This window comes from Phoxinus phoxinus (genome assembly GCF_949152265.1).
Source record: "Phoxinus phoxinus genome assembly, chromosome: 23".
NCBI classification, from domain to species: domain Eukaryota; kingdom Metazoa; phylum Chordata; class Actinopteri; order Cypriniformes; family Leuciscidae; genus Phoxinus; species Phoxinus phoxinus.
In genome coordinates this window covers 18675374-18687703 of record NC_136898.1, presented here as the reverse complement: position 1 = coordinate 18687703, position 12330 = coordinate 18675374, and the positions used below count along the sequence as shown (strand labels likewise).

The 12330-nt window shown below is 36.8% G+C and overlaps 2 protein-coding genes across 3 annotated transcripts in view; both read right to left on the bottom strand.

The window, feature by feature from the left end:
• Window positions 1-678: 678 nt before the first annotated feature.
• On the bottom strand, window positions 679-6680 carry LOC306991965 (ras-related protein Rab-36-like). Its single transcript, XM_079600305.1, has 11 exons — window positions 6448-6680; window positions 5689-5775; window positions 5134-5225; window positions 3371-3445; window positions 3142-3243; window positions 2980-3044; window positions 2835-2886; window positions 2674-2755; window positions 1386-1476; window positions 1161-1277; window positions 679-1070 (listed from the first exon to the last, which is right to left on the bottom strand). Exons 2-11 carry the CDS (start codon window positions 5740-5742, stop codon window positions 1015-1017), a joined length of 786 nt encoding a protein of 261 aa, XP_079456431.1. The 5' UTR covers window positions 5743-5775; window positions 6448-6680; the 3' UTR covers window positions 679-1014.
• A 2572-nt stretch (window positions 6681-9252) lies between these two features.
• The window catches only part of LOC306991188 (ras-related protein Rab-36-like), a 9891-nt gene continuing 6813 nt past the window's right edge, over window positions 9253-12330 (bottom strand). Inside the window, exons 9-11 of one of the 2 annotated variants that reach the window (XM_079598822.1) lie at window positions 11763-11853; window positions 11520-11650; window positions 9253-9383 (exon numbers count right to left, since the gene is read on the bottom strand). In XM_079598822.1, coding sequence (XP_079454948.1) covers window positions 9363-9383; window positions 11520-11650; window positions 11763-11853 — 243 coding nt within the window. In that variant the 3' untranslated portion in view covers window positions 9253-9362. Of the gene's footprint in view, window positions 9384-10168; window positions 11444-11519; window positions 11651-11762; window positions 11854-12330 lie in introns of those variants that run through there. The other variant, XM_079598821.1, reaches the window with a different exon arrangement.

Genomic DNA, 12330 nt, shown 5'->3' with positions numbered 1-12330 from the left:
AATTCTAAGTGTTTATGACGTTTCACTTAAAAAAACAGTTAAGTAACACTTAAGGGTATTTTTCTGCAACACCCTTAGGTTTAAGGGAAACATAAGGGCGAACTTAAGGGAAAATTTCACTTAAGGTGCTTTATGCAACCGGGCACTGATCCTTCTGATGTTGTACAAGGCAAATCTGCATGACCGGGCAGTGCTAGCAATCTTATATACTGTCTATGGAATTATTAGGATGGCAGCTGTACTCTCACACCGTTGCTTGGCGCCTGCTGGAGGGGTAATCGGGAACACCTGGTTGCGCAATTAGGAAATCCTACGAAGGCTATATGGTGCGGCCTTCGAAGGATGCAGCCTTCACATTGCGACACAGCTCTTGTCATGACTAAATACAGACTGCCTCGATAATATAATATAGGCATTTTTTCTCTTTATCAAGAATACCATTTCAAAGTGAAGATCTTACCATTTCAGTAGATAAATGTGTAATTTTGCGGTATTTGTAGAATAATAAATCTACTAAGCAGACATCTGTTACACTTTATGATTATGCTTGTACATTGTCAAACTATGCTTCTTTACTGATAAACAGTATGTTTCCTTTTATTACTGCTGAACATGTAGGTTTCTCAAGCTTGGGTAATGTAAAGACATATAATGATTAAAAAAATTATACGCTGTGTTCCATTATAATGTATGTTTATTTCGTCTGCCAAAGAAAAAGAAAAAAAGTACAAAAGGTTGCAATATAACATACAATATAATCATTAAATGGCAGTTTATTGAGCAGTGTGAAATACTGACGTTAATACTACAGTATAAATCAAACTCATACTGGATATCTGTCCCTTATTATTTTTGTGTGTGTTCTGATAAGGTGGTCCCTCTCAGAGAGTACATTAGTGATGCACCAACTCAGAAGCTGGTTATGTCAGGGAGAAACACTTTTTTTTAAACCGTGTTAAATATTTATTCTGTTCTGTAATAAAAATTGGTTCTGTATCTTCTTGAACCATCCAATCAACAACAGAACTTCTTCTTCAGCTTTTCTTGTGCATCTTCCAGTGCTGTATCATCTGAAATAACAAAGCCATATCATCTTACACCTCACAACATTTACATTTGTGAACATCTCTGTTTTATGATTTTAGAGCGGAATCTCTTACTGAGAATACTTCCATCTCCAATCTGAGCGGTGCTGGGTTCTGCCTCCAGGTCCTTCAGAATGGCATCTTCAAAGGCCAGAGCTGCCACGCGAAAGAAAAACTCCTGGACGTTCTCCCCTTCAAATCAATAGTAGTAACAGTTACATGTTGAAATGTCTTATAATCCTTATAATGGACATTGCAGCTACTAGATGAAGTACGTATTCTTATCCTTTTAGAAAGTACCTGTTATTGAGGACACCGACCAGAACTCAGCATTCATTTCTGCTGCAATGTTTATTGCATCCCTCTCTGTTCTCTCGCACTCTTCTGCAGACTTCACAAAAAGACAGCAGGGAGTCTTTAAAGAGGACTTATTATGGCCTTTTTTGTCTTTAATATGTTTTTGTGGTCTAGTAGAATATGTTTTCATACTTAAATGTTTAAAAAACACATTATTTTTCACGTTTTGTATTCTCTGCCAATTCTGTCAGTAATGCTGTTTAGTTAATCTATGAAGCCCCTCCTTCTGATTGGTCAGCTGGGCCAGTGTGTTGTGATTGGTCAACTGCTTTGAGCATGTTTGGGAAATGTCACACCCCTTACCATAACCGTTTCAACACACTACTAACTCAACTCGACTAGGCCACGGCGCCTTATTTTACCTATGCCTTGGGTGGAAATTGTTTAAAGGACAAGTTCGGTATTTTACACTTAAAGCCCTGTTTACAGATCGTATCTGATGAAATAGAACGGTTAAGATTAAAATTTGGACACATGCTGCTGTCGCGAGAATTTTAGGTTTATTTAGCTTTTGTGGACCTATTTTGCCAAACGTGTCACACCCGTGATTCTTCCGTTGAGGGCTTGAATAATAGACACTCCAGCGGCGGAGTAATACCGCACCTCACACAGCACATTCAATACAAGTCATGGAGTTGGACAAAAACTACGATAAAACCTGTTGGAATGCATCTTTTTCAGCGATTTTTTTTGGAACCGCATGAGTGAACACCCCTGACCACTCGGTGAGTTTCACGTCTTTGTAAACGAAAGTTTAATGTGTTTTAGGAAGGAATTTTCCAGTGCACATAGACAACCATTGTGGGGGTGAGGGGGGAAAGCGATATAAACCTAAAATTCTCGCGACAGCAGCATCTGTCCAAATTTTAATCTTAACCATTCTATTTCATCAGATACGATCTGTAAACAGGGCTTTAAGTGTAAAATACCGAACATGTCCTTTAAATTAGGAATATTGTGATGTGTTTATTTCTGGAAGTAAACTCAAGACTACAACTGAAGGGTTTCAGAATGTTCAGAAACAGTGTGCACTGATGTAGAGTGTAGACAATAACTTTGTGACTGTAACTTTTCAGACATGTTCATGCTCAAACAGCAACATTCGCACGAGAGAAAGATAAAAATGTAAAAAAGCATAATAGGTACATGTTGTACCTATTATACATGTTACATGTTGTATGTGTTGTGTACATATGCAATTATGCATGCTTGTGTGTGTGGCTATTCTCACCAGGAGGTCTCTTTTTGTGCCAACCAAGAAAACAATACAGGAGTTTGGTTCATTTACTGTCAGTGCCTCTGATAACCACTGTCTGAGAAACAAATAAACAAAAAATAAATAAATAAAAAAACTGACGTATTCTCAATCTCAACAACAACAAAAAATCTTACTGTGTGTTTTCCAAGGTCTTGATATCCGCCATGTCGAAGACAGTAATAATAACTTTTAAAGTAGGAACAGAAAAGATTATTTAGATTATTATTAGGATTTAAACAGACTCGTATCTAGAGAATTAAATGAGAATCTACATTTTACCTTGAGCTCCTCTGTAATATGCTGATGCAATGCATTTGCACTTTTCTTGGCCAGCAGTGTCCCAGCTACAAATATTGGAATGGGCAAAAATGAATATAAAACTCATTACATTTTCAAATGAACAGATGTGTTATTTAAATCGTTCAGAAAATAACTACTCACATTTGAAGAGAATAGGGCAGCCCAGATATCTCAAATCTCTCGATCTCAAAGTCAACGCCTATGGTAGCCTTGTAGTCTCTCTCAAACACATCTTTACAGAACCTAGTATAATTTAGTATAATATAATAATCTAGTATAATATCTTTACCAGATATACAAGAACATAATGGACCCTAATGTCTCTGAAAAATACAACATGTATAATTTAAAGTAAACCTGTACGCTCTACCTGTTTATTAAGCACGTCTTTCCCACATTCAGATCTCCAACCACTACTACTTTTGACATTTTAATGCTGTCTAACCTGGAAGATAATATTAAAACAAATTATTATATTGTTTAAAGGAACACTCCGACTTTTTGGGACTTTAGCCTATTCAACTTATCCCCCAGAGTTAGATAAGTCCATACATACCTTTTTCATCTCCGTGCGTGCTATAAGTCTGTTTGACGCACCCACCGCTAGCCTAGCTTAGCACAAAGACTGGATGTAAATGGTTGCAGCTAGCATACTAATCCAAATAAGTGACAAAATAACGCAAACATTTTCCTATTTACATGTTGTGATTTGTATAGTCACAGAGTGTACAAAAAACAAAGTCACATGAGAGACAGACATATTTTAACCGTATAAATAATGGGAACTATATTCTCTGAAGGCGAAGCACTGCTACTTGTGCGGAGTGATAACCGCAGCACCTGAGACGCGCCGTTGGTTTTGTTGACAGAAGAAACAACAGCGCGTCTCATGTGCTGCGGTTATCACTCCGCCCAAGTAGTAGTGCTTCGCCTTCAGAGAATATAGTTCCCATTATTTATACGGTTAAAATATGTCTGTGTCTCATGTGACTTTGTTTTTTGTACACTCTGTGACTATACAAATCACAACATGTAAATAGGAAAATGTTTGCGTTATTTTGTCACTTATTTGGATTAGTATGCTAGCTGCAACCATTTACATCCAGTCTTTGTGCTAAGCTAGGCTAGCGGTGGGTGCGTCAAACAGACTTATAGCACGCACGGAGATGAAAAAGGTATGTATGGACTTATCTAACTCTGGGGGATAAGGTGAATAGGCTAAAGTCCCAAAAAGTCGGAGTGTTCTTTTAAGTAATAAATAAAGATAGATACAGTAGATAGATACAGTAGATAGAGATAGATACAGTAGATAGATACAGTAGATAGATACAGTAGATAGAGATAGATACAGTAGATAGATACAGTAGATCGATACAGTAGATCGATACAGTAGATAGAGATAGATACAGTAGATAGATAGATAGATAGATACAGTAGATAGATACAGTAGATCGATACAGTAGATCGATACAGTAGATAGAGATAGATACAGTAGATCGATACAGTAGATAGATACAGTAGATAGAGATAGATACAGTAGATCGATACAGTAGATCGATACAGTAGATAGAGATAGATACAGTAGATAGATAGATAGATAGATAGATAGATAGATAGATAGATAGATAGATAGATAGACAGACAGACAGACAGACAGACAGACAGACAGACAGACAGACAGACAGACAGACAGACAGTTAGGTAGGTAGGTAGATAGATAGATAGACAGACAGACAGACAGACAGACAGACAGACAGACAGACAGACAGTTAGGTAGATAGATAGATAGATAGATAGATAGATAGATAGATAGATAGATAGATAGATAGATAGATACAGTAGATAGATAGATAGATAGATAGATAGATAGATAGATAGATAGATAGATAGATAGATAGATAGACAGACAGACAGACAGACAGACAGACAGACAGACAGACAGACAGACATACAGACAGACAGACAGACAGACAGTTAGGTAGGTAGGTAGGTAGATAGATAGATAGACAGACAGACAGACAGACAGACAGACAGACAGACAGACAGACAGACAGACAGACAGACAGACAGACAGATAGATAGATAGATAGATAGATGATAGATAGATAGATAGATAGATAGATGGATAGATACCCTTGCAGGCAGGCAGCCCGGTCTTGGCAAGCCATCTTGGCTTTTGGATCCCAGTCATCTTTCATCTGTAGGCAGGCTTCTGGATTGTAATACTAATAATAATAGGACAGAAATAATAAATGTCGGCACACTCTTCTTGTCATAATCAACATAACATACCGGATACTTTTGGTCATGTAGTGTAAGAACAGTAGTTTTGTCCAGTCTGTTGAAACCGTGTCTGTTTCATTTCTTTGCATTTTGGAATCATTCACAAGAAGGCCAGATATGTGCATAAAGAAAGTAAATAGGTAAAAAAAATTGCCGTTAATATGACCCCACTACTGAGAAAAGTAGTAAGCTGACGGATTTGTCTGCAGTGAAGTCCCTCTATGGAAGTCTCATTTTCTCAATATAATCTGATGTGCTCGCTACAGCTTACAAAACACTTGCAGGATTTCCCGGAGTGCGACTTGCAGTATGAATCAGACTGGATGATTTAATCCTGAATGATCTCTTCAATTAAAGAACCTGCAAATATTTGACATAATGTAGCTTTGGACAGTGTAACGTTACCTTTGGAAATGTAGATATGATCCTGTCTCTGCTGACAGGAGGGCTGAAAGGCATTGTCTTGTCAGCAGGTTGTCTGGGGAAACTTGCCTGTGAAAGACACACATTCAGCACAATCAGATCAGACCTGTATCTAGGTGATGATACACAGGGCAACTTTTTGAGCAATGTTAACTTGCCGTCAACGGGCAACCAGGTGAGACACAGGGCCCACGCCACGACCGATCTAAATTATCCAGATAGAAATGTATTGCCCATTTTCAATGGGAAAGTGCCCAAGCAACAATCACTCTGCAAGATTGCCCAGCAACATTGCTCAAAAAGTTGCCCTGTGTATCATCACCTTACGTGTTTACTCTGTACATTTACATCAACTTGAATGACTTAACATAGCATAGGCCTACTTCATACAATAAGTGTATAGGCTACTAGATAATAGTACAGTAATCTATATCAAGCAAAGTCAACATTTTAAATAACATTAATAATGCAGAAATGTTGTAATGTCTTTTAGAGTAGTTCTTTACCGCATGCAGGAGACCGTGGTTTTGGTATTTATGGTTAAATCCGTTAAATAACACTAACTTACTAAATAACGTTAAACAGAGTTGCATTTTTTGAACGAGAATGGGCAACACACACACATAGCGCTAACGGCGCAGTTAATACATTGCCTATACATTTTTTTTTAAATACACTGCTAATCTCATTTTTAAGACCTGCTAAAAAGGTGCAAAAATGAATAGTTTGTCGTGTACTCACGGATATTCCTGCAGCGCAGTCTAGTTCCTGCCGAATGTCCACTGACTCTCCGCATCAAATCCTCAAGTCGTCGCCATGGCAACCACGAGCCGCTGCTGTCAAGTTTACGTGGTGCAGGAGTTTTTATTTTTTTTAATAACGTGGTGCAGAAGAAATGCCGCGCGACGGCAAAAAGCGCTAAACCAGGAAATATTAATGGAGCACTTGGAGAGAAAAAACTCTCCAAAACAGGTGCTCAAGTGTTATTTTTGTGCAATTTCCTCCCTGACTGATTCTTAATTTAACCCCTTCAGACCTGAATTATGGAATGGACGTCACAAAAATGTACAAACATGAAATCAAATAATAAACATAAAAATTGTTGGTCTATACTTTAAGCTTTTTCTCAAGGTCAAAAACTTTTCAACAGTAGCCTATACCATTTCAACTTTAATTTTGAGGTTTTTGTTTTACAGATTGCACATTGTTTGTAACAAACTAAATATCTATCAATCAATGTGTTCATGTTAGAGTAATTTTCTTTGTGCATCTTTCTTCTTTTTTTAGATAAAAAACTTGAACATTACAACATTTCAACTTTAATTGTAAGGTTTTTGCTTTATAGATCGCACATTTTACTTTTTATAGACGTGCATTCACGTTAGAGTCATTTCCTGTGTGCATCTTTAAACAATTTCTCTGTTAATGATTTTCTTGTATTTTTACAGTATACACTACTGGCAGCACGGTTGCCAGCAAGTTACTGTATTTCGATTTCCAGTAACTGTAGCCTACTGTAATTCACTTGACAGTAGGCTACACAAGATCAGTACAAAACAGTACTTTACTGTATTTCGTAATTTGGTCTGCTTCTGCTGTAATTAATTATACAGTATTGTATTGTAATATCTATATTGACACATTACTGCTAAATATTATTATAATTTTTTACGTGTTCCTTTAAAAAACCTTTACGTGTTCTTCGTTAGATTAAACCGAGAAGGGTCATAGCACTTGCATTTTGTTGTCCTACTGTTCTATTGTTCTCAGTTGTAAATTGCTTTGGATAAAAGCGTCTGCTAAATGAATACATGTAAATGTAATTTTCAAAATAATTACTAATAATGATAATATTATAATATAAATATAATATTTAGTTATTAGGAAAAAATATATATATATATATATATACTATGGAAGTCAATGGCTACTGTCAACTGTCTAGTTACCGACATTCTTTAAAATATCTTCTTTTGTGTTCAGCAGAATAAAGAAACTCATACAGGTTTAGAACAACATGAGGGTGAGTAAGTGGTGACAAATATAATTGTTGGGTGAACTATACCTTTAAAGGGATACTAACCCAAAAATTAAAATTAGCCCATAATTTACTCTCCCTCAAGCCTAGGATAGGTGTGTATGATATTCTTCTTTCAGACAAATACAATCGGAGTTTGAAAAATGTCCTGGCTCTTCCAAGCTTTATAATGGCAGTGAATGGTTGTTTCTGTTTTGAAAGTCCATAAAAATGATTCTCTCCATCATAAAAGTGCATCCATCCATGATAAAAGTGCTCCGCGCGTCTCTGGGGGGTTAATAAAGGCCTTCTGAAGCGAAGCGATACTTTTGTGTAAGAAAAATATTCATATTCAAGTTGCGTTTGGCCGAAAGCTATCCTTTTACTTTATAAAGTTTTCTTACATCTCCATTTTCCTCATCACTCCACATAAAGTCAACATCTGAGATATTTCCATCAGCTTATATGTTCAAGCACTTCAAGAACTGTATATTCTGCATATGAATTTTTTTTCAAAAATGTATCGGTAGGCTACTGTGATATCGATTGTTTATATATTTTATTTATACGTTTATTTGTATAGTGACAGTACAAAAAAACATGATCCCAGTCAAAGCTGGAAAATATGTATTGAACATAGAGAGTATAGCGAAAGCTAATTTGCATCTCAGGTCCCTAGAAAGGCTTTTCTAGACAAAACATAAAATAAAAAATAAATGTAAAATTTTGTTACATTACATTACACTTTTACATACTAAAATTATTACATTTAAATATGCGTGCAGTTCTGGTTTATTTTAAACCACCGCTTTTACCTTCAATGTAAAGGACTTTATTTCAAGTATTGCCTTAAACTCATTTGGCAACAGGTTCCAGAGTTTGGAGCCTCAACAGAAAAGGCTCTTTGCCCTTGTGTAGTCCTACGAAAAGTAATCCTACAATTCCCACCTGCCGAACTCCTAGTGATTCTATGATTCATAGAATAGATTATATTCTGTTGCTGATTGAAATTTCTTATATGCAGAATGAGGGTTTTTCTCCGCAGCAAGAGCTAGTCGAAGTTTATGCAGAATGTGAATGTTAAATCAAAACACCAGGGAACACCTCAAACTCTGCAAAAGCCAGGAGATAGGGCTAACAAAAAGTAGCAGACAAATTAAAATCCTTAGTGGTGACCATGTTAAATGTTTCTCTCACTTATTACAGTATATATTTTTGTATTTTAAAGCAGGGCTATGCAGTTTCAGGAATTTCTTCGCTGTATTCACGCTTTTTGCTTGCAGGTTTCTCTATAGAGCTCCCCCTACAGCTTCGGAATAGATATTTGACAACACTGTCGAAAAACTTAAAGTGTAAAGGTAAGTGCGAACCCAGACCTAAACTCCTTAAATCACTCAACCATAGATCCCAGATTTCCTGTCCAAACCCCCTCCCCTTTGAAATATGAATGTGTTTATGTGATTGCAGCTAACAAATGTATATTTCTGAGGTTATATATGTGGTAAATTATCATTCATGTGGAGGTGGATGGACACTGGAGATGTGTTGTGTTTTTGAGTCTCTTCACTGATGGTGAAGAACTCACTCGGATCTAGACTGCTGTAATAATCCTCAAAGGAACCACGGTTCACTGGTGTTCCTACAAAAGCAAGAGCAGAAATAAGTAAAAGTAATTAGTTCAAGAATCAGTCATTTGAGAATCAGCAGCATGTTGTTTGAATCACTTCAAAATAACTAGATTAATTTGTTTGGGACTTTGACTACACCACTCGTGTAGTATATTTTGTATTTGCTACAAATAACCGACTCATACGAGTAATACTTTTGGGAATCAGACTACACCATCAACGCTACATGTTTTTTGATTTGCTACAAATAACCGACTCATGAGTCATTCGGGAACCAGACTACACTTGTCGTGCTATATATTTTTGATACTTACAAAGAGTCAGCTCATAAGACTCACTCTGACATTAATATCATCCGATTTCTTTCTCAACTGTTTACATTCACTTAAGACATAACCGACTGTATTTGTGAGAATAGGACGGTTATTTTGACATGTTGTATGTATTTGTCCATCCAAGTTTAAGGAGACACAAAATCCAAGTTAGAATGATTTTCCGAAGGATCATGCGACACTGAAGACTGGAGTAATGATGATGAAAATACAGCTTTGATCACAGGAATAATTGTAATATTTATTTATAATTTACAATTTGAAATTGTAATATTTAACAATATTACTGTTTTTACTGTATTTTTGATCAAATGAATGCAGCCTTGGTGAGCATAAGACAAGATGACTTCTTTCAAAAACTCTTCACACTCTTCAAACTTTGACCGCCAGTGTATTTCAGTGAAATTGACCTGAAATCACCAGAAAGCTCCTCTCACCTGTACTCATCATTTGGATGTGCAATCTCAACAATTTCCCCAGTTTAACATGAGGAAAGACTTTAGGATTCATCATCAACTCATCATCTGTGGAGAAACAATGCAACCCGATCACACTAAATGCGTCTCTATAGCACGCAGTGTGTTTATCGTGTAATTTATACAGTTTTTACGTGCATAGGATACGCATGGGTTGGTTAGGGTAGGTTTAGTAGTGGTGTGGTATACAGTGTGTAATGTATTATACATTTGGGTAGAATTAGTGGTGTGGGGTGCGTGCGTAATGCAAGTGAAAACTGCATATCATGCACGTAAAAACTCATTTTCGCGTATAAATTGCACGATAAACATTACGTCAGCAATGAGTGTAAAGAGATGCACGCAAAACACAAGCTAGTCACAAGCCATGGTAACTGTCATTGTAGTCTTCAGTTGTACACACACACATTTACATGCAGAAAAATGTCCAGTGGTGAAGCAGTCTGCAGAATTTAATTTTCATTGCTGCATTCTTCCAATCGACATGATATGCTTGAACAAAAGTTTCAAATAACACAAAGTGCTTGGAAATGAAGAAGCACAATCAAACTCATGACTGTCAGCTGCTTTATGTTTACAAGTCGCGTGACGCATTTCTTGAGGACACTCTGCAAAGACCTTTTCCAATTGTAAGACAATAAGGTAGAGGGTTGATCTTTAAGTATAATCTGACGATGCATAGTTTAACATGTATCTTCCAAAAATAATGCAAAAGTTTTACTGTTTTCTGAACTGATGCTGCCTTCACGTGCTATCGGTATTATCGTAAATACTAGTTTCATAGTTAAAAATTGCACATGAACTAGCCTACTGAATTACTGCTGAACATGTAGGTTTCTCAAGCTTGGGTAATGTAAAGACAAATAATGATTAAAAAAAGTATAAGCTGTGTTCCATTATTATGCGTTTATTTCGTCTGCCAAAGGAAGAAAAAAAAAGTACAAAAGGTTGCAATATAACATACAATATAATCATTAAATGGCAGTTTATTGAGCAGTGTGAAATACTGACGTTAATACTACAGTATAAATCAAACTCATACTGGATATCTGTCCCTTATTATTTGTTTGTGTGTTCTGATAAGGTGGTCCCTCTCAGAGAGTACATTAGTGATGCACCAACTCAGAAGCTGGTTATGTCAGGGAGAAACACTTTTTTTTTAAACCGTGTTAAATATTTATTCTGTTCTGTAATAAAAATTGGTTCTTTATCTTCTTGAACCATCCAGTCAACAACAGGACTTCTTCTTCGGCTTTTCTTGTGCATCTTCCAGTGCTGTATCATCTGAAATAACAAAGCCACATCATCTTACACCTCACAACATTTACATTTGTGAACATCTCTGTTTTATGATTTTAGAGCGGAATCTCTTACTGAGAATACTTCCATCTCCAATCTGAGCGGTGCTGGGTTCTGCCTCCAGGTCCTTCAGAATGGCATCTTCAAAGGCCAGAGCTGCCACGCGAAAGAAAAACTCCTGGACGTTCTCCCCTTCAAATCAATAGTAGTAACAGTTACATGTTGTAATGTCTTATAATCCTTATAATGGACATTGCAGCTACTAGATGAAGTACATACATATTCTTATCCTTTTAGAAAGTACCTGTTTTTGAGGACACCGACCAGAACTCAGCATTCATTTCTGCTGCAATGTTTATTGCATCCCTCTCTGTTCTCTCACACTCTTCTGCAGACTTCACAAAAAGACAGCAGGGAGTCTTTAAAGAGGACTTATTATGGGCTTTTTGTCTTGATTTTGTGGTCTAACAGAATGTTTTCATACTTAAATGTTTAAAAAACACATTATTTTTCACGTTTTGTACTCTGCCCATTCTGTCAGTAATGCTGTTTAGTTAATCTATGAAGCCCCTCCTTCTGAAAAGCACTCTGTGCTCTGATTGGTCAGCTGGGCCAGTGTGTTGTGATTGGTCAACTGCTTCGAGCATGTTTGGGAAATGTCACACTCCTTACCATAACCGTGAGTTTCAACACATTACTAACGCAACTCGACTAGGCCACGGCACCTTATTTTACCTATGCCTTGGGTGGGAATTGTTTAAATGAGGAATATTGTGATTAGGGGTGGCTCGATACCACTTTTTCATGTCCGATACCGATACCACACACTTGAGTATCTGTCGATACCGATCGATACCGATACAATACCATAT

What these genes read in the sequence shown, in the direction of transcription:
- LOC306991965 (XM_079600305.1), bottom strand. Translation starts at nt 5,742, where the DNA reads ATGCCTTTCAGCCCTCCTGTCAGCAGAGACAGGATCATATCTACATTT. An exon ending in CTGCCCTATTCTCTTCAAAT is followed by an intron (nt 3,045 to 3,141) that starts GTGAGTAGTTAT and finishes CAATATTTGTAG; the next exon opens with CTGGGACACTGCTGGCCAAG. An exon ending in GTCGGTGTCCTCAATAACAG is followed by an intron (nt 1,278 to 1,385) that starts GTACTTTCTAAA and finishes ATTGATTTGAAG; the next exon opens with GGGAGAACGTCCAGGAGTTT.